Below are 26,831 nucleotides of genomic sequence, written 5' to 3'. Positions count from 1 at the left end.
CCAGTATTTTTTTGTCATTTGATCTTGTTTTAAATCTTCATTTAGCTTTAGTCAGGGCCCCTTGAAGGATGCACCAAACCTGATCTGTACCCCACATGCAGCCTGGTATAGTGAACAAGCCTCAATTGAGATGCGGGAGGAAGCAGCACGAGAGATCCGAAGGGCGATCACAGGTACTAACTCACCATATTAGCTCCTTCACTGTGTATTTCTTTTTAACAATCTTTTTCATTCTTCAGTCCTGAAAGACGCTGAAAAGAGCCAGGCTCAGGTTTTGTTTACCACTTCTAATATTTGGAACGTAGAAACTAGCAAATACCCACTAAGTCTGTTCTCAGAACTGGAACAGATCATTTTGGAGGTTCATTGCGATTACAAAGAGACGGCAGGCACTGCAAAAATAAGTACTTTTTCCATATAACAGAAATGTACTTACATGTGAAAAAACCACTTTGTTGTTGTTGTTGCTTGTAAATATTACCCATTTGATGGGTTTGACTGCAAGTCACCCAGATATTGCTGGTATCTTTCACAGGTTTTCCTAGATGCCCCCTTATACTCGTCATGAGCAGTTCTGTTTCCTTTATTCTTCTCTTTTTGACTCCTTTGTATTTTCCAAATTTCATCCAAATTTGTCTTAGAGGACAGTCTGGAATTTCAGTGTCTTTAAGGCTGTAATGTTCAGAGGTAAAGCATCTAGAGCTTCATGCTGTTCCTAGTAATGCTCATATCTCGACAACTCATTCTCTACGTCAAAATAAAGTTTTCAGTATTTTGTTGGGCGGGTGCTCTATTTTAGATGTTCCTTTCTTTAAAGCATTGCTAAGGAAGCCTGGCATTTTAAAGAGCAAAGTCTCTTTGTTATATAACTACCATGTAATTGTAAACTGTTCACATAAGAGAAAACAGTTATGTCTTGAACATGCACTGCTAATAAATAAAATGAGAAGAGCAAGCCATTTGGCATGGGTTTGAATCCCTTGTAGCCTAAAATAAAAGGAAGGATTTTCATACTGGAAAATGATTCATTAAGCGCTAATGTTCTCTCTTTAGTAGGACTTTGCTGTTTCCCCCTTGGCAATATAGGGTGAATGCTCTACAGATATGAAGGGCCATCTGTGTCACCTTGAGAGTAGCTCAGTGCCAACACATTGCTCTGCTATGCAAAAAGCACTAGCAGTAGCCTTTCCTGTATCTTGTGCCTAGAGAGGCTGGGCAATTTAGTTTCATTTACAGCCTGTGCAGAAAGAAGATTCTCTGGATGGTGATTAAAGGCACCTCTTAAACTCGTGGTCTGAATTGCCCTTTACCAGGACTATTTCTCTCTGGTTTAGAGGTAACTTAAAGAGTCTGACCATCCCTTTGCTCATACTCCAGAAGAACTCTAATAGTACGTTCGTTAAGTTGTATAACTATTACCTGCTCCCAAATAGCTCTGGGAGCGATTGCACAAACCAGCATACGATACCTACTTGGGGGGTGATTGATGTGCAAATAAGCATTAACAGGCTAAGATGTGAAAACTGAGTAAGAGTCAGCTGTACGGAGCTAGTTTTATGTTAAATATTGTGCAATAGCCCAAACATATGTGCCTGGGATGACAGACCTATATTTTCTTCAAGTGTGTGATTGTGCTATCAGCAATCTAAATCATTGATTTGTATTGAAGCTGTCAGGACTTCAGTGTTTGCACATGGTTTGTAGTAAGATCAAACTGAGGCCAACATTAGGGAGGTGAGAATGACATTGAATTGCAGTAAAACAAATGTGGGAAAGATACAGGAAGTGTGGGATAAAGCTGGATACGTGAAAGCCATAGGGGAACACAGAGGAGAGAGGGTGTAGAGAGAGAAACTAATTGGAAAAAGGTGTACAGTGAAGGAATGCAGGCTATGACTACCATGTGATGATAAAGATGTTAAGTGGTTCTGCTGTTCCGAAAAAGTCAGTGACATTCTGATGTATAAAGTAAAAATAATAAGCAGAGATTAAATATCTTTAAATATATTTTTGAACATCAAAACATTCAGAGTATTAAATAAGGAGGACCACTGAAAACAGTAATGGAAGAAACGGGAAGGCGAGCATGGCAAGTGAAAAGATCATTACTGAAATAAGCTTTAAATAAATAAATAAATACTGTTTTGTAAGGGGAGACTAGTAGAACATGCCTACAGAAGTTAGCAAAATGAAGAATTGAGAGGGGCAAGGAGGAAGACAGGATTGCAGTTTGAAGGATAAACATCGGAAGAAGAAAGATACTATCAAAATCTATGGACAATTTTGGCAGAAGTTTAGATGAATATGTATTGCAACTAACTTTTGAAGATGATTTCTAATCAGGAGAATGGTAGGAATTCACCCATAATGGGGCATGTACCTCATCTTGTCCAATATTGAACTAAGAAGCCCTTTCGGCTTGTGCATAGGAGATGGGGAAAGTTTTAGTGACAGAAGCGCAAGTCATGGAGTAACAAGTATTTGATAGTATCCACTAGACAAAAAGCAATTCTGTGAAAAGGCTTTTTTACAGCCCCATTGTGGCCAGGCTGATGGAAGAAAGAGCAGGCAAAGTAGTGAAGTCCTTAATCAAATTTCCAGTAGGAAGTCGGAGACAAAAAGCCTGAATTCTTTAATGATGGAGCACGGTCAGTTTTTGAAAGCGTTTCTGGAGGACTACTGCCAACAGTAGCAAAGGTAGACTCAAGCTCGGCTCTTTCTACCTCTGTGTGTGCAAATGCGCAGTAAGAGTAAACTTTAAAAAGGATACATTAAAACAGATGTCAGAAAAAACACAGGCTCTGATTGATCTCCCATTGAAATAGGTGGAAATATTCCTGTTGCCATGAAGAAAATGTGTATCGTATCTGTTCATGTCATTTTTTGCAGGGCTGGAGATAGTTCTGCAGAAGACAGAGGCTTGTCCAGTATGTGCTGAATCAAGTTGACAGATTTTCCAGTATCTGTGTCTTAAAACTTTAGTTATACTTCAGAGGTTAAGCAAAAGTTTTGAAGGAATGAAGAAGGGGGTTTTCTGGTGTATTTTCATTTTTTGTAGGAATGAAAGAGATGGCTGAGGATTAATAGATCATAGTAAATAAATGTGAAGAGCAATTGAGATGAAGAAGGGGAAGATCAGGAGGACAGGAAAAAAGTGTCGGTCATATTCAGGTTTATGGCAAAATTCCATTCAGAATCCTACATTCTCCAATAAGTGTTTTTATTGCTGTTACACATGGAGGGAAAGGGAGGAAAATGAAGTTAAAGACAGAGAGCAGGAGGCTACATTACTGAATTTGAGTGGCAGCCATGCTCTATATTCAAGTTTTAGCTTCTTGGAAAGCATGAATCTTGTTGATTATGGTTTTACTGAGACCCTGTATACAAAAGACAGAGACAGAGAACTAAAAATTATGCAGAGCATTTTACCCATTATTAACGAAGTCTCAGACAAAAGGGGAATGGCGAGGATCAAAGCTCTTAGTGTGATTTTTAAGTATTGATTTAAATATGCAACTATTTGTAACTGTTTTTAACATAGATACATTAAGAGCATAAGGCATACAATTTTTATGGTTTTTTATTTCCTCTTCCTGACTTCATCCTAGGTCGTATTCCAGACAGTCTGAAAAACTGTGTTAACAAAGATCATTTGACTGCAGCTACACATTGGGCCAGCATGGATCCTGGAGTTGTTCATCCAGAGCTTAATGGTGCTGCATACAGGTAAGCGTGCTGCAGGTGTAAAAGAAATACCTCCTTAATTCAGAGGTATGTATTCCGGAATAAATAAAAGACCTTCCTATTAATAAATGAAATGGTTTTGGATTAGGACCCAGCTATATTGTTTTCATAATTGTTGCATTCAGGAGAATGATCTTGGTTTGCTAGTTGAAGTCAGTCACGCAGTGCATAAGTACGTTTCCTTTTCTTATCTTTTTTGTGTGGTCAGTAATATCTAAACAATATACAGTGTTTTCTGTATTCCATTAAAACAATTCTGGTCATCTCCAGTGAGTGCAGTGGAAGTTTATGTTCCTTTTGCTGAAGGTAATGATACAGCAGTAGGTTACAGAAAGACTTTTAATAATAAACTATTGTTATGTGGTTTTGTGGCCTCCAGACACACAAGAGAACAAATAACTCAGTAGTGAATACAGTGGAATAGCCTGTGCTGATTATGAAAATATGTTTAAACTAGTGTTTTCTAAATTACACGTTGTCCTGGTTTCGGCTGTGGTAGAGTTAATTTCCTTCCTAGTAGCTGGTACAGAGCTGTGTTTTGGATTTAGGGTGAGAACAATGTTGATAACGCACCAATGTTTTAGTTGTTGCTGAGCAGTGCTTACACTAGTCAAGGACTTTTCAGCTTCCCATGCTGCACCGACTGAGCAGGCTGGAGGTGCACAAGAAGCTGGGAGGGGGCACAGCCAGGACAGCTGACCCAAACTGGCCAAAGGGACATTCCATACCAGATGATGTCATGCTCAATACATAAACTGGGGGAAAGCTGGCTGGGGGGGCCGCTGCTCGGGGACTGGCTGGGCATCGGTCGGTGGGTGGTGAGCAATTGCATTGTGCATCACTTGCTTTGCATATTCTTTTATTATTATTGTTGTTATTATTACTATTTTATTTCAATTATTAAACTGTTTTTATCTCAACCCATGAGTTTTTCTCACTTCTACTCTTCCAATTCTCTCCCCCATCCCACCGGGGTGGGGGGAGTGAGCAAGCGGCTGTGTGGTGCTCAGTTGCTGGCTGAGGTTAAACCACGACACACATTTAATTTTTAAGCAAAAGCATTTGAGGGACTTGATCTGTGTATTCTCAATCAACTGTGAAAGCAGCTCTTAATAATTAATAGAAAGGGGCAATTTTTTTATGTCTAATAGGTACGTTCCTTAGTTACTTTGTTTGCTTGAGAGTCGTTCTCTGTCCCTTTATCCCTAGCAGCTGTTCTAGCAGCAGATTTTTCCTAGTAGCCAGCTTCGCATAATTTTTATTTATGAAAAACATCTGCAATTTTTTATCTTCCAGTATGGCATTTACTCATCAGTAGAATGAAAGTGGCTGAGAAAGCTACAGACACCTGCTTCCCTCAATGCCTTGAGGGAAGGGACAGTGCAGTACTTCCATTATTTTTTTATACCTCTTCGTCGTAATCTGTCCTTCTTCACACATCTTTCTTATCTTTGTCCTTCTTTAGGAGGGCTATCCCATACTTTTAATACATATAGGATTTTTTTGTGTGTGTTACCCCATATGAGAACCCAGCTGTGCAATGCTGAGAAGTGAAGTAAAGCTCTCGTGCCCCAGTGAGTTCTAACAGTCTCATCAGAAAGTGATGGAGAGATGATGGGGGGGAGCGTCACCACCCTCTGCCATAATCTCCTTTTCAGTAGCTGTAAGTGCACCAAAGGAAAAGAAAAACTTTGATTTGATCAACATGCGTATATCTCACATCATGTCAAGACATTTACTTTTTAAAAAAGTACCCGTAGCCCTAAATATCTGAAGAAGGGTGTTTTTATTTGCTTAAATGAAAATTTCAAGCACATGCGTTCTCTTCCACACAGCATGTGGTTTCATTGACTTCAGTTTGGAGTACTCGGGGTAGAGCTGAACGCAATTGAGGCTTAAAGGCAGGTGTTGCTGAACAGGGGGTAATAACTCCAACCCTGTCATGGCAGTTAGGAACAGGGTTGCGTGCCCAAATAAAATGCAGTTGTTTATTCTCATTTTGGGGGTCACAAGTCCAGCAGAAACAGGCTTCACAGCTAGAAATGGATTTTAACTTAGGAATGTTTTGGGAGTTAATGATTTACAAGGTAAAGACCATATGTATTTAATTCAAGCAGGATAAGCACAGAACTGAATGCCTTTTTTAGCCATTGTTTTGGTCAGTTGTTTCAATAAAGAAAATTCATTGAAAAAAAATCTTGACTTGACAATTATTTTCAAATGCAAAATAAAACTAATTTTGGGAATTTTGAGGGAGAAGTTAGTCATACAACAAATATTAAAAGCTTCTTTTTGGAGAGGTGATAGAATAGTGTTTGAGTGTGGGTGAAGGCAGTTATTATTCTGTGCAGTATAAAATATGCGGAACTTGAAGCTCAGGCTTTATGAAGAATTTGGTTTCAGTAGCAGTTTTTGCTGATGCTTAATTCCTACCTGGATTAAGTACAGAATTTGGATTGATTTGTTCAAAACAAATTTTTCTGTCTTCTCTTTGCAATCCAAGATTACGTTCAGCTAGCTGAGTTCTGGAGTCTTTCACAGGCAGTATGATGTTTCAGATGTGCTAATAACTGCATCATAGTCATGTAATTGTATTAGAAGATAAGACCTGGGATAATAATTTATATGTTAAAAAATGCAAATAGCTCTTTCGGTGAACTAAAACCAATGAGGTTACTTTATTCTGGATATATCACTTACTTGTATTTTGATGTAGGACAGAGCTCTTAAATTATCAGATATTATCGCAAGCAAAGAACATTGAGCATTCATCAGCAGAATATAATCTAGATCTTCTGAATATCATTGTATTCTGTGGAAAACAAACCCATTTACTATGTGAAATGCAAGATGCCCTATCAACACAAAAGGTCAAGCAAACGGGACCTATCCCATGAGTAAAGATTAATGATATTCCTGAGAAGGAACTATTTGTTATAGTCTCGTGGAAGCAGCATAATATACCCATAGCCCGCTTTTGTGTTATTACTGTGTATTTGTTACTGAGCTGCCTGTTAAATAACCCCCTGCCATTTCCTCTGTCCCAGAGTGTGCAGGTTATAGGCAAAGTGAAATTCGACAGCCAGTAAACAGTGATTGTGCCATTTACAGATGTGTTGACATATCTTTCTGTCTTCTAACAGGTAGAAGATGAGAATATCCAGGTACTGAAGAGGTACTTGGATGAGAATAGTTAGATGTTGGTAATTCAGGGGTTATTTCATGCGCACTTAAATTTTTAAGCTCTTTTGGGACAGACTCAGTTTCTTGAACAGAGCTTAACATGGTGCTTCAAGGTGCTTCTGTAGTTTAAAAAATACAGGAGATTAACATAGAAATTAAAATTGCCTTTCAGTTGTAATTAAGAGGTATTTATTAATTGTATTTTTATTTATTTATATATATTTTTATTAATATTTATTGTATATTTATTAACTGTATTTTTCTTCATAAACTAAGACTGTGGGGGGGAAGGGGAAGGAAGAGCATGAAGTAGCAGAGGAAGTGTAACTGATCTCTCGCTTCTGCTTTCGCAAAAATTCAATTCAGTGGACATTTTACCTGGAAAACGTATCAATTTATTGCTACCAGAGGAGGAAGATTGGGAGCAACTTTATGAAGTGCTGTAGGGAATGTATTTGCTGGTTAAGAATAAAAAAGCAATAAATAGCAACATAAGGGAAGGTTGTGTAGAATAGAAATGCCCATGTATAGAGGCTGTTGAGTTTATATGTTCTCCTTTCAGAGATACGATTTGCACAACACTGATGATTAAATTAAAAAGGACAAAAAATTATGAAAAGAGCATGGCAAAACAGGGTTAGGAGTTGTCAAGCAAAATACAGTTTCTGTAGAGGGTATGTTATCTGTATTTTGGCTACTGCCACTGTATAGCTTTAGGACAAAAAAAACAGTTGTAGGGCTTTTGGATGTTACTAAAAGTCTGTAGGAAGCCCGTGTCTGAGGAGAGGTGCTGGCAGGTAGAATCCTAATTATTATAACTTGGTGTCCAAGGGGAATGTTTTTATATACAGAAAGAATATTTGGAGTCAAAGGAGAATTATGGATGTGTAGTCTGAACTGCCTAATGTGCTGATAAGGTGACTGTTAATGCTCCCGATCCAGCACCATCCATTTTCACGAGGGGAGGCTCTGACTTCTCTTCCTGCAGGAAACACAGTTGCAGAATTTGCTCTCATCTTGATTTCTCCCAGCTCCTTGGGGAAATGTTGTTAGAAAGTAGAGATTCTGTGTTGGAAACAGTTGCTGTGTTGGGCTTTTAAATGGAAGTTTTTGTCATGTCGTGTTGTGTTTTTTGCGAAGCACCTAGAGTAACAGGTAAGCTGTTTCAAAATTAAATTTGAATAAACAAAACAATACCCAGTCTGACAGTTTTCATAGGAATTGAAGCAAATTTGATTAATAAGATTCAAATTGAGGTACTGAAACAAGCAACTAATTCCATTAGCGACTGCAAATTAATTCTAAGGAACCTCTCTGGAGAAGGAATTAGCATAGGAAGCCCTGCAAATACGTGTACCATTGGGAACAAAGTTCTGGCCTACAGGTGGTGTGATCTTTCACATACTGGTTATCCGTCCCAGATTACAGTCAGTGGTATGGTCTGTAGGAATCTTTCCCAGGATGACCAGGCCAGTGTATGGTATCTTCATCATCCCTGTGCCATGTCAGATAGCCGTGCTGAGCCCCTCTGGCACAGTGTTTGCAAAAAGCAGTCCCGTGGTGCTTCTGTGATGGAAGAAAAAAAGAACAAATCAATGTGCTTTCATCCAGCTTTTTTCCTCCTCTGAGTTTTGTGTAAGTTCTGCGCTAATTTTCTATCAGTTTGAGAGAACTGAGGATGAGCAGCACAAACATGCGTTACTTTAGAAAAGATGCTACTGAAACGGGGTGAAATTCCCTGACGCATTCAGCGTTGAACTCTGATGAGAAGAAAATCAACAGCAGAATAATGTGATATTTGAAAAAAGCTTGACTAGACTACAAGTGCCTTTTCTCCCATTTAGTTCTAAGTAAATACTAGGGTAGCAAATGCCACAGTGAGTAAGTGGTAGGTTCGTGTGTTTAGGCTTTTAAATGGATAATGCTCTCGCTAGGATGCTTGGGTGAGCAGAATACAGCAGGAGAGAACGAGGGACGAGTGTGCAGCTTTATGATGGGGGAAGCGAAGGGCCAGTGTTAAGCGGCCAGCCTGAGGTAACTTGCAAACTGGTATTGAGGCACTTGGCTTAAAAGTGTTCATGTGTACCTGTTGTTTACAGTATACAGTTTACGGCACTGTGAAATACCAGTGTTCATCAATTACAGCTGAACTTCGGGACTGAAGCAGTAGATTTGCAAAATTTTTTTTAGCCTGATAATATCAGAATCCTCATAAAATCAAGCCGAATCAGAGGGTGATTTTTTTGTTGAATTTGTAAAATATTTAGGCCTCGGTGTTCATCCAGAAGGAGTAACAAATCTTTAAAACCATCCATAGTGTTTTGTGTTTGCATCTCTCTCTCTTGCAGTCTGCCTAAAGCACTTGTCCTCTGTATAACTAGTCCTAGTTCTCTTTTCAGACAAGTACAGTGGCAAGTTTGATGCTGAAAAAGTTACTTGGGTGTAATAGGCTTGAATTTGTCATCTTAAGAGCGTGTGGGTATGATTGCTCTTTTGGGGAGCTATCAGAAAGCTACGACTGCAAGATTAGTTTAAAGAAATATTTTTTCAAACCGCAGCAATGATACTTCAAAATTTCTGCGTGAGAACGAAGGAGAAAAAAAATCCCCGAAGGTCAACTTGAGGAAAAGTCCTAGAGAACAGATCGGTATTGCATGAACCTAGCCTGAATTACTTCTTGTTGAGGCATACTTTGAGAGGAGCAGTACTTCCAGGTTGTTTCCTTTGCTGCGCTAGCAGTCACTCATGCTATTAAATCTGAAATCTGAAGAAACAATCTAGCAAACCTTGTTTCTCATTTGGGTAAAAGACAGCCTTTTTTGCTTTATTTAACAGCATCTGCATATGGTATCTCATCTGGAGCTTAACCAACTGTCTTTTTCACCGGTCTGAAAACAAAAGAAGCACCTCTCTAGCTCTAGAAGGAGGCAAGGTGGGCTTTCCGGCCGGTCATCCCTTGGTTTTCATGTACGTTCTCCTTTTCTTTTCTCAGCAGGTATCCCCCAGGCGTTGTAAGCGTGGCTTCAACTGGCATACCTGCAGCAGTAGAAGGAATAGTCCCCAACCCTATGTCTTTATCACACGGCCTCCCTGCTGTAGCCCACCCGCCCCATGCTCCTTCCCCCGGCCAAACTGTCAAACCAGAAGCTGATAGAGACCACCCAAGCGACCAATTGTAGCCTACAAAAACAGCATTCCCAACATCGGAGATTTCAACGTCAGCGTGTGGAAGACAAACAAACAAAACAAAACCCTGGATTTTGATTAAAGGCAAAACCATGAACTTACAGGAGGAGACGATTATTGGTTTAGAAACTGGTCCAATATACAGTATAAAAGGAAAAGGTGGGAGACAAAAAGAAGATTTGGAAACATTTTTTCCTCCGTATAAATTGTAGTTTGTCCCTGTCCAGTGGACTGATTCACTGTTTCTGTGTCCTATGGGTTCTTTGTTAAGCAAGAGAAGTTAGTAGTTAATTATATCATGAATGTACTTGTCTGTGTACAGTTTTTAGAACATTAAAAAGGGTTTGTTTGCTTAGCTGTCAACAAGGAAAAACATAAGGGAGGCATTCAACAAACCAATTTTGAGATTAAAAATCCTTTCTTTTATATTTTAAAACATGCCCAAAAATGAGGCAGTTGGCAAACTTCTCAGGACAATGAATTTTTCCCATTTTTCTTTCTACGCCACACAGTGCATTGTTTTTTCTACCTGCTTGTCTTATTTTTTAGAATAATTTAGTAAACAAAAGAAAAACAGTTTCTCCTAATTTTGGCATGAATTCCCTTATTTCAAAATGAAGACAACCTTGCAAAGAGATTTTGAGGAAAAAAAAAAAAAGGTTTTGTATAAACGAGCATTGTGCTTTTTGTCACCAGTTAAAGTATATATTATTGGTGGTATGCGAAAAAGGCACTAGACTACTGAAAAGTAGCAGCATTTCATTGCCTACATTGATTCCTTCCTGGTAATGTGGTAGGCTAGCAATATTTTTGGTTAAAATCATGTTTGTGACTGTAACCATTTGTATGAATTATTTTAAAGAAATAAAAATCCCAGACAAATATCATATGTGTAAAAATTTTTATTTCTAGTAACTGTTTATTCAACTTTTATTAGGTTTCTTAGCTGTAATTTTTAAACAGATGCTGTCAAGTATTTCATTTCTAGCTTTACTTTGCTCTCTGTTGTTTGTAATACTGTCTTGGAAGCTTGAAAAATAAAAAATAATAATTCTTTCCATACTATTTTTCCCTTTACATTTCGTAAATGTTGATCTTTTTTCCTGTGTTTCTAATGGAGTTTGAAATTAAGATGGATTTTGATTTGTACACCGGCATCATCAGCTACAATACGGTAACAGCATTTATGCCACCACTGTGGGCAGAGCAGAGGAGGTGCAACAGCAACACGACAATAATAATAATAATAAACGTCTTTTGCCGAAGTCCAACATGAGAAGTGTCCATTGTTTTATTTGCTTTTGTGATGGTGGAAGCGTGCAGCAGGACGTAATTGTATTTGCTATATTGAAGGAGTTTGTTTTTTTGAACACGCGCAGAAGTGTTTTTAAGGCAGGTTGGATTTCAGCTGGAAGCTGTTTTGGCCTTTCCTGTGCTCCTGGATAAGATGTCTGTCCTTCATCCCTACGCAGTTTAAAAAGGCAAGACAAAAGTTTAGCTGCTGCAAGAAGGAAATCCAGGATGGGCTAAAGTGAACCTGGACGTAAACCTCCTCGGTAGTCTCTTGTCTATTTGTTCACTATTAATCTGAAGTAGTAACTGTGCACCTAAGGTTAGTGAGCTGTTTTTATGGGATCTATGAAAAGTTACTGTCCCCCGTTCCTGCAGGTCTATAGAGTGGCCTCCACTTCTGTTAGGAAAATGTTAGGAGGCCGCAAGTCAGGAAAGATTGAAACTTGCAGGGTGGTACCCAAGGAGCACTATATAAAGTGAAATTTTATCTCCGTGGAAGAGTGGAGAGGTGTTTGCCTTGAACATTTAGAGCCAAAAATGTCATCCGTTACGATTCATTTGATGGTAAAACCATTCCTATTCCCTCCATGAAACAAAACAGAAAGCAGCCTTAAAGCTGCGAGTTATCCCAGCAAAGGCACTTCCAACAGCTCCGTGGCCAAGAACTTGCAAAAAACCCGAATGCGGTCTCCTGCAGCTGAAGTAGGATTTCATATTTCATTGGTAATTCATGTTTTAAGATGCTGCTTTGTCAGGCTGGAGATGCTGCTTTAGCATATGTAAAACAAACATTTAACATCTGGCTGCTGAGAATCGCTGACAGTCATATTTGCAACCGAATTTCCTGAGGAAAACCAAGAGGTTTTTTTTTTTCCTTGCATCAGTTTGGACGTGGCTTATGTAAGTAAGCTTTGTTTCCAGTGAATCAATAAATTGACGAACTAGAAATGAAGGCACCAGTATTTATTGCATGCAGTTCTCGGGCGCAGTCCTGAAGCTTGCTGTCCTTCAACTGCGTATTTTTGAGCCATCATCTGTGCTTGCTCAGGCACAAGCTTCTTTGGGATTTGAGCCTGAAATACTGCACTGATGGGTGGGGAAGGGCATCGCCACTGTGCTGGTAACAAGTTCAATGGTTTTATGCTAGTGCTTGAAATACATCTGTCGGTCTGACTGGTGGAGAGTAATCCAGTTCCCTGCTTCTGGAGCAGAAAGGAAACGCCACCCTGGCAATGACAAGACCGATTGGTACTGACTTCTGGGTTATGGTCTTGAAAAGCTGAATTAAAAAAATAATTAAAAAAAAAAGGCTTGGAGTAAATGACTAACTGGAAAAGCGTACCCTACTAAACGAAGGCTGTTAGGCCAGGCTAACCTTTCATCTTTTACAACTGCTTTTGTTGGGTAGTGGAAATGTGATTAGATTTCCTCTGTCTGGAAAAGGATGTGCTAAATAAAGTTTAGACAGAAGAAGACGCAGTTAGTGGGAAAATGTAAAGTGGGAAAGGCAGTGGCAGCAGAGGGCTACTGAGGCAGTGTTGAAAGGTGAAAGAGGAGGTAAGCAAAGTGCCTGCCTCAAACAGTCAGGATTTTTTTTGGTGCTGTTACTTGCATTAAGGATCTTGGCCAAGAAGGAGGCCAACCACTGAAACTGCTGCTGGCTCAAAGGTTGTAGGCGTCACCAGTGCACAGGAGGCTCTGGAGCCTGCACAAGAATTGGACGGTATCAAAGAATGGGCTGTTAGGAGCGGAAAGATACCAGTTGTGCAAATGCAAAGTCGGGTAGTTGCAAGTCAAAACAAAAACTTGGCAGAAAAAGGAGCCATAGTGTTTTCCCATGGTAGGACTGATTGATTGCCACTGTGGGGCAGCCGTGGAAAAGAACGGTGTGATGGCAGAGGCATCTGGCACAGCATTTTCGGTAGGGATGAGAATGGATCAGAGATGCTACACGGGACCTGGAGCGTTTGATCTGTAGTTTTGGTCACGCGTTTTCGAAAGTGTGAGCTCGAGCTGGAGTCGGCAAAGACCGGCTCCCAGAACGACTGGAGGTGCGGAGGGCCTGTCATGTGAGAGGAAACGAGAGTAACTCGGCTTTTTCAGCTTAAAGTGAAGGCTGAGTTGGGGAAATGACTGTAAATAGTAAATGCTGAGGAGGAGGGAGAAATCTGAAAGAAATGCTGGTATATGAACAGACAAGCATAAATGGGGGTTAGGAAAAGATCTCTGTCAGCAGGGAGGTCCTGGGACAGGTTTCCCGCTGGGGTGACTGGGAGTCAGTCCTGAAGTCCCTGCAGCTTGGGTTGAGGTTTTTATTCTGGTTTTGTGTTTGGGGTTTTGTTGGGTTTTGGTGAGGGTTTTTTTTTTATAACTTTGTTTTTATAATCCAAAGTGTGAGAACATTGTTTAAAGGTCATACAAGGTTGCTACCAAACCAACAACTAGAGGCCTTTTCCATTCAGGGTAAAACACTTCAGCTTCCTTTATAACAAGCCTCAGGGCTTTTTCCTTTAGTATGTTTTTTTTTGAGAAAATGCCTTATTATTTTCTTGTCCAGCCTTCCACCTCAAATGATTAAGGCTGGCTTTCCAAATGGCTGTGACTGCTGTAGTCTGGCTGGTACCAGTTTACTCCTTGCCTCAGAATGAAAGGTTTTCTTCTCGTTTAATCTCAGTAGATGCTTCAATAATGTCAGTTGTTCTGCTTGAAGGAGAAGGCAGCACTGCCAGTATTTCCTTTATTCAGTTCACTCCAACCTTTCTACCTTTCGTAAATTGAAAAAAAAAAAAGGGGGAAAAAAAAAGCAGTCATCGGTTTTAAGGGCAGAGAGTAATATTAGATCATTTTGTCTGACCGCTTAGTAAAGCCGTTAAATGTGATATGCTTCTTCATTAAATCTGATACTGTGTTTTGACTGAAGTAAATCTTTCAGAAAGATTTCTAGTCTTTATATTAAAATGTCAAGCAATGGGGTTTTGCCATTTCCTTTGATAGTTTGTTTAAATGGGGGATAACCGTCACTATAATTTTTAAACTGGTTTATTTAATTTGGCTTTCCCTGTCTCTAAATTCCAGTTATTGTTTCGTGTTGAACATGAGGTCATGTAGGCTGACTTGAATTTAGTGAGCATGTCACATTTTAGCCAATTTGCCTTTGTACTGAGGTCAGTGACACATCTTCCAGGAAGACCAAAATATGTTATTCATCTGTTTTCTTTTCCAGTTTCTTTCATTATACTGTACATCCTTTCCTTTGTGGCTCTGTATTTTTGTCCTTTCGAATTACGTAGTCCAATATGGTTATCTTCTGCAGATGAAATTGCAGGATTTCTCATCTTCTCAGACTTTCAGCTATTGTCTTCTTGCCTCCACTGACTTTCCGATTTCCTTGGTAAACTATTTTCCTGCAAAGTCACAAGTGCTTGAAGAACTTGATTAATCCTCTTCTCGGTCTTCAAATTGCATTTGCCTAGGTAGCACCTCATTAATAGCAAAAGCTCCACGCTGAGTAGATGCTCAACGCAGTGGTCCCACTTTCATAGTCCAAGTGCTCGCTTTCATCCCACCATCTGCACCCATTGTGTGTCTGCCTCTTGCAGAACAGACCTTATCTGGGTCTCATACCTTGTGTCGGGCTGTTCGTCCCTCAACATCTGCCTCCTGTCCTTCTTCCTTGTTTCCTTCTAGCATTCAGGGGACCTGGCACGTTACTTTTAGAATTCTTCCCTTTTTTAGAAGGAATGTCCTTTAGTTGGTTCTGCTTTTCATCTGTGAGTTCCAGCTCAACACAGACCAGTTGTTTTTCAGCTCTCTCCTTGGCTGACCTCCATGCACACTACCTCGCTAAACCCATATCCAATATTGTATTTTTCATGTCCACTTTTGGGTTTGGGATTGCCCAGTTGGTCTTTTTTTATGCAGTTCCTCATCTGGAGTTTCCTTCCTTCATTTTCTGTACTACAGAAACAATTATGGCTCTTCAAATCTAGTCTCAGCGCTTTTTCTTTGCCTTTACATTTCTGCTCAGAGTCATAACGGAGTGTTTTCTTGAAGGAGCATTGTTTGTTTTGGGGGGGTTGTGACACTGTGTCAAGACCACCATGAACAGACTGAAGTATGTCCTTAGGATGATTAGAGGCATTTGAGACATTTCCAAGATGATGTAGATCATTCTCCGAGTGTGCCAATCCGTTGAAGACATTTGTTACTTGCACAATCTTTAACTACATATCTATCCCCCTTCTTTCATGTGTTGCCTAAAAAGGATAAGCGATTGCCAGTTGGAAGCGTTGATGATCTGCTCAAGAAATAAAGTAAGGAAGTTTAAAAGAAAATACATTTAAATACTTGAATATGTTTTGAGTTGCAAAGATTTAAAGTAATAAAAAGGAGCAAAATTATTAGCTTAAATTTCCACAAGAACCTTTTTTACGTATCAAGTTTGATGTATTAGAAGTAGACAATTAACGTGTCAATGTGACAGTGCTATTTCTTCGTCTGTGCTGTGAAAGTAGGGTCCTTGTATAGTTTGGGAAAAGCTTATGGAGCTGGTCCTCCCTGGATAAACCCTAAGAGTTAGGGCAGCAAATCAACATCTAAAAATAAATCTCCTGAAGAGCTGACATCTCAGACTTGTGTTTCCAACCCCCTCCGGCCATTTTCAAAATGTCCCACCCGATGCAATAGATTGAATTCTCAAGCTAGTTGCCTCCGACACAGCTGTCGGCTTCACAGCATATTCCCCTTCCCGGGAACTCGGCAAGCAGCGGTACTTGCTCTTCAGCGCACTTAAAAGCATCAGAGTAAATCCCATTTAAGTCTCCTTTGCCGTTTAGTAGGATTTCAGTTAAGCCCTTGTGTAAAGTTACGTACGAGCTGTATTTTACTGTTCTTAAACCACAACAGAAAGAGAATCTGGTTTTGGTGTTTTCCAGTAATGTATTTGCTGTTATCAGCACCAGTAGTTTTCACATTAAAGTGGAGTCAGGGGACTTCCAACGTCGTCTTGCTATGGGTTTTTGGTCATTTTGCTATTTGCTCGCCCATGTTTTTTAAAGGCCTAGTGTGTGTGAAATGTGTTTATCATGTTAGGAAGTTATGGTGATAGATTTATTTTTATCTCTTAAGTTATAGCCATTTGGAATTAGCTCCGAAGCCATGCACTCCAAGCGTGAAGTGGAAAGCCTGTCCTTTGAAACAGATTGCTGAAAGTAGAGGTTTTCAAGAATTCATATTCTGAGCAGCTGTCTTTTTTTTTTTTTTTTCTTTTTCCTTTCCGACTGCAGACCAACCATTTTAAGCGCAGGATACAGCCCTCGTATTGCAAGAAACACAGGTAAGAGATGAAAAATCTCCACTGTGACTCAAAGCTCATTTTGAGAGGTTTTCAGCCTCTGTAAATTCAAAGTATAAAGGCACAGTTTTGCATCATGTAACTAGTAGCTGAGATCCGATCCCATTTTACAGAAAAATGAGTCTTAAGTCTGTTGAAATTTCATATTAAATTGTGACCCCTTGGACTGTGGCACACATCCCGCTTGAATGTATCATATGTATCCCGGACCAAAATGTGTCATTCCAGTCTTTCCCGAGGACACAGGCTCTGGGACTGAACCCTCACCATTTGGAGAACTCTCTTTAAGTGTTATGTCCAACATTGCTGGAAGTAGGACAAGGTTTCTGATGTTGCTGTGATCCCCAAAGCATTTTAGTTTTCATCTGCAATTAATTGTCAGTGGAGCTACCAGTGACTCCCAGTAGCTTGTGATGTATTTGTGAAAGACAGCTGTCAGTTCGGATCTAAGCAGACACCACAGGTTTGCCTTTGAAAAGGCTGTTGACTGGTCATGAGATGGTGGCTGTTCTTGAATCTAGATTCATCTGTCTGGGCTTTTTTCGGCTTGCCTTCTGTGACCTAAGTGAAACGTTCAGAGGAATAGCTCCCCACGTATATAGTCTTCCCAATTAAGTGCCTGAGGTTACAGCAGAATAAACCAGGGACAGTCTCTGCGCATCCGAGTGTGTCTGGTGTAAACTTCTCATGGCAATGAATCGTAATTTCCTAGTTTCAAAGTGGCTTCATTACTTAGGAAATGCACGCTATAGAAAGGAAATGCCATCCAGAAGAGGTACTTCTGTGTACTGCTTCTTATCCCCTCTCTCTCCAGATACCTACAGCCCGCTGAAAATCCATCCCCAGAAGACACAGAAGGATGAAACTTCTCCAACCTGTGGTGCTGTTTTTGAAAAACTACTTTGATAATCCACATCTGATAATTCATCCCGAATATCTATTATTGTGAGGTTTAAAACTCCAAATGTTGGAAACGCTTTTAAACAGATGCTTAGGCTCAGCTCCATCAGCCTCTGAAATCCCTTTGGGGAGGTAGATTCCTGGGTAGAAAGGTTGATGTTTTGTTGTTTGTGATACGTTATTTTTTAAAAATTATTTTTTAGTATGTTCATTCCAGGGGTCTGGCCTTTCAGAAATGCAGTGTCTGCTCAGGCTGGGGAGGGAAAGTTTGCCTGCTGTAGCCTTCGCCTGGTTGAATGTGTCAGGGGATAGAAATTGCAGTCTGACCCTCGCAGTAAGTCAAATATATGAAAATGTAATAGAAGAATGTAATGTAATAATGTGCTTTCCATCTGAGAAGCCTGAGCTCGTGGAGGCGCCGAGCGGCAGCTGCTGCGGTACCAACCCAAACCTTTGGCTTCTAAGCTTGTTTCATGCCAACCTCTGCATTTTACAATAGGAACGAAGTCAGATGCTGAACTGTTGTTTTCTCAAATTCCCTTCTTGAAAATCCCTTGCTGCTCGCTGTTTCAAGCCAGGGCTGTATTCTGGCTCTGGAGCATCTGGGCTGCGATACATGAGCTTTTCTACCGATTTCTCTGCTAAATTTAAGAACTGCAGGTGATCTGGTTTGTGATTGTTATATATGCTGTATTTTTTTTTTAATTGCTACTACCTCCTTCTGCTCTTTTCCTCCAGGATCTGGGAGCTGATGGGCACTTTGGATGACAAAGGCACAAAAACACCGACGATCTCTCCGCAATAGCCACTAGGTGGCAAAACAGACACTTCGTGCATCGAAACTGCATAGCGAAACCCCCGTTAGAACAACGTGCTGTGCTTTCCCTGCGACCGTTTTAAGCCGCCTCTATAAATATTATTTTTTATAAGCTATTATGGCATATTTAGATACTGCACACGGAGAATCTTCAGTTTAAAAGCTGTAAATGCTCCCATTCTTAACTACGTATCGGTCTTTCGGGGTTTAAGCCTGCCCAGAGCATTTCAGCGGCAGAATTTGCCATCATATCACAGAGTTTGAAGAGGGTAATGTATAAAACAGCCTGGTGAGACTGTTAATAAAGCTGTGTCAGTCCTGGCTCACCTGTGAATCACAGTTCAGGTGTCATTTCCCTTCTTAAATTACAGACGGAGTTGTTCAGGATAGAGGCTCTGTAAATGGTTTCTTGTATTTATAAACACATAAATGAATATTTGAAGATAGTCCCTGCTCCAAATATTCTGCAGGCACACATATGAAGGCTCGTTAAAAAACAGAGGGGAAATATAGACACCCTAGGCATTTTCTAAAGCCTGGGCATAGATTACGCTGTTTGTTACCCTGACTCTATGAGATTTTGTCCTCTGTGGAACACGGCCTTGTGCTTTTGCCTACTGGAGTTGTCTCAAGTTACAGATTTCCATCATGGTCTGCTTTTTTGTTTTCTCAATAGCTTTCAGGGGCCCTCACAGGGAAGTTTCCAGTTCCCTCCCTATGGTGACAGCAGCGTTCTTGGCTGGCTCCTTTCAGACATCTTTCACGCATCCCAGCCTGTCCTGCCCTTGTTGTCCTGTTCCCTAACAATACTACTTGCAGCTGTGCATCTTACTGTTCTGCTGATCGTACCTTTTTTGGGTAGTGGTACCTCTTCTTCATAGATGCTGGGACGTCAAACTCATCCGCTGCACACCTAGGTCCTGTGATGGCCTTCAGTGGCATGTTCACTCCCTCTCCCTCGGCAAAGGTTTTGCTTGGAAGAGCAGAGACCTTGTTTTGCCCCAAAAGGATGGTCTGAAATATCATGTTTTGGAAGGTGGTGGGAATTTCCTGTTCTGGAACGATGAGAAACATGGGCAGAATTAGATTTCCCCTGCTTTTTTCCCTGTCTCTGGCGGACCGAACATTAAAGTCTACGTGTTAAAATTAGGCACAAGATCAATGGCAATAGGTCGGGTCTAAGCAGAAACAGTGGATGCGAAGCAGATTTCTGACCAGTCATTTATTAATGGAGAAATGCTCTTCTGAATGGAAGGCTATATATAATGCTATGGAAAACACAGCACGATGCTTGTCACCTAAGCATCATAATGATCATGTGGCCACACTGAGGTTTCACAAAATATTGGAAATCTGGATTTTGCTAACTTTTGAGTACTTGCCTTCAGAATCTTAGTGCTGATATTCTAATATTTGTATTCATAATTTCATTTTTAGTTCTTGTGGCTTCAAGCAGTTCTGGCTATTTTAATGGTGTGATGGATCTGGTGAAGGTGAGTCTCCCGTTGCCGCTGCCTGGAGGCAGGAGACTTCGTTGTAGGTGGAAGGGTAGCTGGAGGTCTGAGAAGTGCTGCTGGGCACTACCCTGATTTCAGAACAAAAAGCACAGGGTGCTTAGAGCTCAGTTTAAGCTGCCCACCATGGTCCCTTGGATGCCTACTCAGGTCAGACCCAGTGCTACCGGGTCCTGTTTCCATGTGCTGTAGCAGAGAGCTGCAGTTGCAGTGCCCGGGTCAGGCACTTTCCATAGATAATCTGAGTATGACTCACTGCATGATAAGAAAAAACAAATATCCCCAGGCCTTTCTTGTGATATGACAGTTTTCAGCCGTAGAAGCTGACTTCCTGGGGTGTCCTTCGGTTTGCAATAATTTCCTGTGAGGCAAAAGCAAAAACAAATAACCTGTTAATGAAGTAACAACATGTTTTCCAAGAATGTTAAATATATAAAAATGGTACTGGAATTACAACAGATTGACAACATGTATTTGTCTTTGATACACATGAGAAACATGAATAGCTTTGTAATATAACCTGGTGGTCCCAGTTTACAGCAAGGGTAATATATTTGTTATTTATAAAGGGTTAACCAATGATTAACAGACATTACAATTAATGGTTAATTGATTGTTGTAGACGCAGTTCACACATGCCTTGCAGCTAGCTGTAACATTGCATTCACGCTGTAATGTATTTATAGCAGTTATTAATCACGCACTAGTGTTTTTTAAATGTTCTCATTTTACTAGGTGTAACCAAATTTTCAATAGCACCTCAGTGAACTTGAATTCTGCCTTCACATTAGCAAAAGGGAAAATATAAGAAAACGGTAACTTGGCCTTGCTTTCTTTAACATGAGGAAACCATCAGCTGCGTAAATTGGAGGCACTATCACATTATGAAAGCAATTTTGAGTAAAACATGCCATTTATGGAAGAAGCACACTTAAAGATTTTTGTAATTACAAATATTTGTACTGTTAAGTGAATTGCATTGAAGTATTTGTTGTTGTTGTTTTATTTCCCTGGAGGACTCTTCTGTAGTGGGAGCTTTGTTATGCTGGTAAATGTGCCTGAAAGCTTTATAATGTACTGATGCATTGTAATGATAAATAGATCTGGTTAAGTAGTAAAGATCAAACACACAATTAAACAGGCTGTAATATACATCTTGCTGAGCAAGGGAAAACTATAGTGGAATCAGTAAAGATGAATACAAATGGTTTTATTGAACTAAGCAAAAAATATTTTCTTATGCCTACAAAATGAGAAATCTGGCCTGATACTTGCATGAACAGAGTTATAAAGTGCTTAATCAGATATAAAATATCTTTAAGATGTTCAGCATTTACAATCAACAGACAGGGCTCTCTCCAACCGCTCAGAGTAATAGAGATGTGCAACAAACCAGAGGTTAAGCAAATCAGCATGGCGTGGGATCGCTGGGAGAGGAGCCTGGGCACAGCAGGCAGGGCTCGCAGGTCTGACACAGCAGTAAAATTAACAAAAACATGTTGCACTTGACAAAAAGATTAGAACTGAATATTGGCAGCACCTGCTCCCATTGTCCAAAACGTCCTTTCCTAGAACCTTTCCCAGCAGGGAGGCTGGCTCACGCTTGGTGAGGCCACAGAGGTTTCACACTTCTTACTGCCGTTTGCTGTTCCAAATACCAGGAGAAAATGTGACTCAGACGGCGCATGCTGGAAGAGGGAAACATGGCTGTGCGTTACTTGAGAGTCACAAAAATAAACCTTTAGCATAAAGGCACTGAGGGGAACTTTCATTCAAAACGCAGAGCAGTACCCATGCAACCTCCTTGCAGATTATCCTTGTCCATTCCAACTTTGAATGACTCTGAAGGGTGTTTTAAATGAATTTCCTTTGCAGGGGTACCCATAGCCAAGTCAGCGCAATAGGAATTTCAGAGCTCATTGTACAGATGCTACGGTGAAATAACTCCTAGAGGAGTTAGAATTAGGCAGGATACAACAGCCAGAAGAAATACTAATTCTCCTGGATCGACTTTATGTGAGCTCCTACCCTACACAGTGCTTTGCCCACCTGGAATAGCATAAGCCATTTAGGTTCCTTTGCAGTGTCTGGGTATTAGCAAAACTCAGGGGAGAGACCAAATCCGCCTTCACTGGTGCCAACAGCCAGAACTCTTAAGCCTTGTGCACACTAGCCAATTATCATGTAAAATCCCCCTAATGCTCACCAAGTTCTGCTGTAACACCAGGAACCACCTAGCAGACAAAAAGCGTCCGCTCGTGACGTGGACTACTGCAAACGTATTTCCCAAGGATGTACAGCATGGTACGTTCCAGCCAGCAAACCCGTTATTTCTAGTTTACCTTGTGCTGCTAACTACTAAAAGCTTTGCATGGCCTCCAGGAAGCCGGGCTTATTTTATGAGAAGCAGGGGAGTAGTAAATGCTTCCAACCTCTGGAGTTTAAGAGAAAAAGGGGTGAATGGGAAAGTGGTGTGCCCCCATGCATCTGGCGTCTCGCAACCTGAGCTACGGGTGTTGCTCAACGCAAAGAGCCATATAGGAGTTCTCGGGAATACATGTGATAATAGAGCTGGTTTCTTCTTTGTAAGAAAACTTATTTCTGTCCCAAGAACTGTGTGTCACTCTGCAAAGATATTTTGGTGTCTAACGGCCACTGAGGCATCTAAATACCTTTATAAATCTGGGCTTCAGTCCTAATTGTGTTGATGCAGTCCACAATGTCACTGGGTTTGCACGGCAGGCACCAGATCGGAATTGACTGTGGAGAGAAGCACAGCCCGGCAGCCACCGGGTTTGATTTAATTGGGTTGAGCTGGGTTATGGTCCCTCGATATAGGTATTTTTTTCCTTGTTGAAAAACAATGTGTCTGCCAAGGCCGGAACGAAAGCGGGAGCTGTCTGGAGGTGAAATTGCAGACTGATGGGGACAACCCTGCTCGATGGGAAGTAGACTCTGAAGGGTTTTGCGATGTCTGTCAGTTTATACCATCTCTTCGTCACAGAGTTTGCAGTCCAAAGATTATTTTGGATGCTTGCCTATTCCCAGAAGCTCCGTGTGCTCGGAACAATTTCAGCTCTGCGTTAAGACAATAATTATAATCAAATCTCATGCTCCGCTGCCTCAGCCAGTCACCTCCATGGAGCAGATGGGAAGGGGGCTCATATCAGCAAGGGTCTTCCCTCCCAGTGTATAACTGGCCTGATGTCTTCAGAAAGGGCTTTTCTGTTTTTCCTTTTGGCTCCCCTCTACTTCTCCCATGGCATCAGGGACAGGCTGCAGCTGGAAAATCGTGGACAGGGTTTGAAGTGTGGGGAACGAGAAAGTTATTTTGTCTGCTGCCTGTCTGCTGCTTGTTCACACATCCCGGCTGCAGAGAAAGCCAGGCTGGGAGCAGGCAAGTGAAGGAACCTGGTTTTTTGGTAGTCCCTCCTGCATCTGCTCATCTTCAGTGTCAGGTCTGAGACCCGCCGCTGAGCTCAGCCTGGTTGGTTAGTCCAAGTCCTGCATTCCCAGAAAGCTTGGGTCAGTTGTGAGAAGAACAGCCGTTGACCTGCAAATAGGTGTTGTGCTATCCTGCCGCGGCAGGCATGGCTGTGAGCACGCATGGAAGTTGCTGCTGTGTTGACAGTGCTGTGCTGAACTGATTAATTACCCCGTACAGCATAAACACAGGGGCACACACAGCTCGTGAGTTCACCGCTTTGGAAGGCTGTCCCTCAACGCATCCGTCCCTCCAGCTTCCTCTGTAAGTCAGGATTAAGGCGAGATGTGAACAAGTCTCTTTTGTTGGATGGTCCCTCTGTGCTTTCTCACCTCAACCAAAAAAGCAGGAGGGTGCCTGCTCAGCTCTGGTGCCATTTAGACCTCCAAATGATGTGTTAGGTCTCCAGCAAATTACAAATTGAGGGAAGAGGTGTCGTTTGGGAAAATTTTCCTGGAATGGGGACAAAGCTGCTGAATTGACTGGGTGCCCATTTTAAAACGCACACCTCCACTGCATGTTGGGTGGCTTTCATTAACAGCCCAGCCGGTGCTGTGTCACTGGTGCATACCGGTCGCTCAAATGCTTGAGATGGACGAGCACCTCGCAATCCCCCTGTGTTTGGTTTTCATGCAGTGCTCCTAAAGCAGGCTGGGAGTGAGGAGCCACTGGTTACCAGTGCTGGTCAGACCCAGGTAGGATAATTCAGCTCGTTCACCTGGAGCCGGCGGTATGAGATTGCCAGGTGCTCACGGGGAAGTCAAGACACAGCCTTAGGACTCGCACAGCCTTCACTCACCCCCTTGATGGAAAGTCCCAGGGATTTGATGTTTTTTATTTGATTTTCGGCAATGGCTGATGATCTCCTTGGTACCGTAGCTCTTCTATATTTTATTTTCCATTTTGGCTTATTAGAACAGGAAATTACATATAAACATTATGTGGAATAGCTGCTGAATGTTTGAATCTTTACTGCTCTCTCATGCTGCATCTTTAGTTGTCACTGATTTTTTTTCCCCTCCACTCTTTTTTCTTAAAGGCTAATGAGGCTGACTGTGGCTTTCTGCATTACACTAGTTACAGAGGTTGTTACTGCATCCTGTTGTACCCCGTGACTGCTATTAATAAGATGTTTGTTCTCTCGGAGGTGATTGCAATGATTGTTAAAGTAAAAAAACCGAGCTCTGTGCAGCCTCTTTTCCCAGATTTGGGATTTTCACCAAATTTGTGATGGTGTTTTAGATCTGGATCCTTGCCTTACTCACATGGCTGTCTGATTCACAAAAGCACCTCTGGGGAGTATTTAAGAAATGCTCTGTGTTTACAGGAAAGGGGCAGGCAGCACCCACACGACTGCAGAGGACCGTATTTATCCAGTGACTCAAAAGCCCAGACTTGGCAAAGTCTTTGCAGATTTTGCAAGACCTTCAGTGGCGAGCTTCCCTTTTACAAACCCAGAGAATCTCCTGCCTGCCACAATGCCTAGCCACCAAGGCGATCTCCTCACTCCCGGCTGTTTTCACATCACGCAGGTTGCACCCTGCAATCCCAAAGAGGCGACCAGTGAGCTGTGTCACAGGGATGGACCTGATGCAAACACTTCCAGGAGCTGTTTACAGAGAGGTCTATAAAACTATAGTGTTGTTAGCTCTCTTGACTTCATCGGCCAGGAAAAGCTTGTGGGATCTCGTGGTTATTCCAACAAGGAGGAGAAAATGATGACACCGAGGAGGAATGCAGCCCTCAGCCAAGACGGCGGGCACGCTACCTCGCTGCTCTTCTCTGGCACATGACCCCCGCACTCATTCACGCCGGGCTGCCAGCCGCCTTCTCCTCTCCCAAATTCTCCCATCGTCTCTGCCCTCCTCCTCCTCCTTTTCCACAGACCCACAGGCCCCCCCCCCATGTGTGCTCCCCACGTGTGCTGCAGTGGGGATGCGGGGCGAGGGCTGCTGCTGGTTTAGCTCTTGGCTTCACGGAGGTGATCAGCTATTTCTTGCTCTTTTCTTAAATGGTGTGCGGCAGGCTCACATCCACGCTCGCGGAAGCAGCTGTCTTGATGAATATTTGCCCAAACCATTACGCTATCTAGCATTTAGCCTGCAAAAAGGCCCAGCACCATTTGCATGGTAATGGAAGGCTTTCTCAGAAATGTTTTGGAAGCAATCAGCTAAACTAATAGGATTTTATGTAAACCAATCTCTTTCTTTAAATCAGGGTGGGTTTTTTTTTTCTGGAGAGAAGGGTAAGGGCTTTTTAATAAATGCAAATTGATATTCCAATGAAAATGGAAATGAGAGAAAAAGTTCATCGCCGGGGTAAAATGCTGCGACTTTGCTCTAGCAGCAGCTTTGCGTGTGATTCTCTGCACATCCCCCAGCAGCCACACCGAATTTCTGAGGTGCTGAGGCATGGCGCAACAAGGAGAAAAGCTTTTTTCCACTTTTAGGCTATCGTGAGACATAGACCGGGTTGGACTTTTCATCACTCCATCAAAGCTGCGCTGGAGGAGCAGCAGGTTTCTCCAGTCCTGGACCTCTGCGGAGGGTCACGGCAAGTGGGCACAGAGAGGAGGCTGTGGACGAGTGGGCTCTGTTGTTATTGCTCATTTCTGTTGTCAATCAGTAGCTCTGGTACTCTGTAACTTGAGCTTTTTGTACCTTTCCAGCAGGATTTGAGAACAGTAAAGGATGAGAAGCGCTCAGAAACCTGATTCATGTCGTGTGCTCAAAGCTCTGCTTTTAAGATAAGTGCTTTGCACTGGGAAATTGCTCACTGCATTCACCTACTACCAAGGGCTTTTGCTGCAAACCCCAAATGCTTTCTCACTTGGGACACAGCTGAGGTAACTCTCTTGGCCCTGCTCCCGCTTGCCTCGCTGTGAAAGGGCCTGATAACGTGACAGCAGATTGTCTGCGTGGAGTGTGGGCTGGCTGAGATCGCTGCAGTCAATCATCTAGCTGTTTTCTTGTTTATATAAAAAAAAAATAAATTAAACTCTGACCAGTCTGTAGACATGGTGGTACTGCTGGAAGTGCTGTTCGAGGAGACTCAGGCCAGCGAGGGTCAAGCATCCAGGAGGGTTTCAGGTGAGAAACTCTCACCCTGTGAGGCTGAACCTGAATTTGGAGCAGCAGGGTTTCAGGCTTGTCCATCCTGTGTAGCAAAAGTCAGCAAATCTAGGTGGGAGAGAGGTGTGATGAGTTCCCAGGGCCTTGGAGAGCACGTGGGCAGCATGGACGTGCCGAGCATTAGCCTGGTGGGGTCATACGCCCACGAGCCCTGTCACAGGGTGCTGTTTGAACTTGGCTAACAGCATAAAAGCATCAAACAAAAAAGTATGCAGGAAGTGATGTA

At 41.8% G+C, this 26,831-nt stretch overlaps 1 protein-coding gene across 2 annotated transcripts; it reads left to right on the top strand.

Moving 5' to 3' along the window:
• Window positions 1-44: 44 nt before the first annotated feature.
• Window positions 45-11,176, top strand: LOC103923519 (C-terminal-binding protein 1-like). Of its 2 annotated transcripts, none has more exons than XM_009331893.1 (3): window positions 45-173; window positions 3,609-3,726; window positions 9,923-11,176. In XM_009331893.1, the coding sequence occupies exons 1-3, from the start codon at window positions 131-133 to the stop codon at window positions 10,104-10,106; spliced, it is 345 nt and encodes a 114-aa protein (XP_009330168.1). In that variant the 5' UTR covers window positions 45-130; the 3' UTR covers window positions 10,107-11,176. The 2 variants fall into 2 exon arrangements, with proteins under 2 accessions (XP_009330168.1, XP_009330167.1); XM_009331892.1 differs by having other exon boundaries at window positions 9,920-11,176.
• The last annotated feature ends 15,655 nt before the right edge of the window (window positions 11,177-26,831 follow it).

The sequence above is a fragment of the Pygoscelis adeliae genome, unplaced genomic scaffold, assembly GCF_000699105.1.
Source record: "Pygoscelis adeliae isolate BGI_AS28 unplaced genomic scaffold, ASM69910v1 Scaffold209, whole genome shotgun sequence".
Taxonomy (NCBI): Eukaryota; Metazoa; Chordata; class Aves; order Sphenisciformes; family Spheniscidae; genus Pygoscelis; species Pygoscelis adeliae.
Note: the sequence above shows the minus strand (reverse complement) of the source record. Positions and strands in the feature narration are given on the sequence as shown.

Excerpts from the sequence above, each read along its gene's own strand:
- LOC103923519 (XM_009331892.1), top strand. The coding sequence starts at position 131 with ATGCGGGAGGAAGCAGCACGAGAGATCCGAAGGGCGATCACAG. Across the intron at positions 174-3,608 it reads GATCCGAAGGGCGATCACAG|GTCGTATTCCAGACAGTCTG; the intron begins GTACTAACTCAC and ends ACTTCATCCTAG. Across the intron at positions 3,727-9,919 it reads CTTAATGGTGCTGCATACAG|CAGGTATCCCCCAGGCGTTG; the intron begins GTAAGCGTGCTG and ends TTCTTTTCTCAG.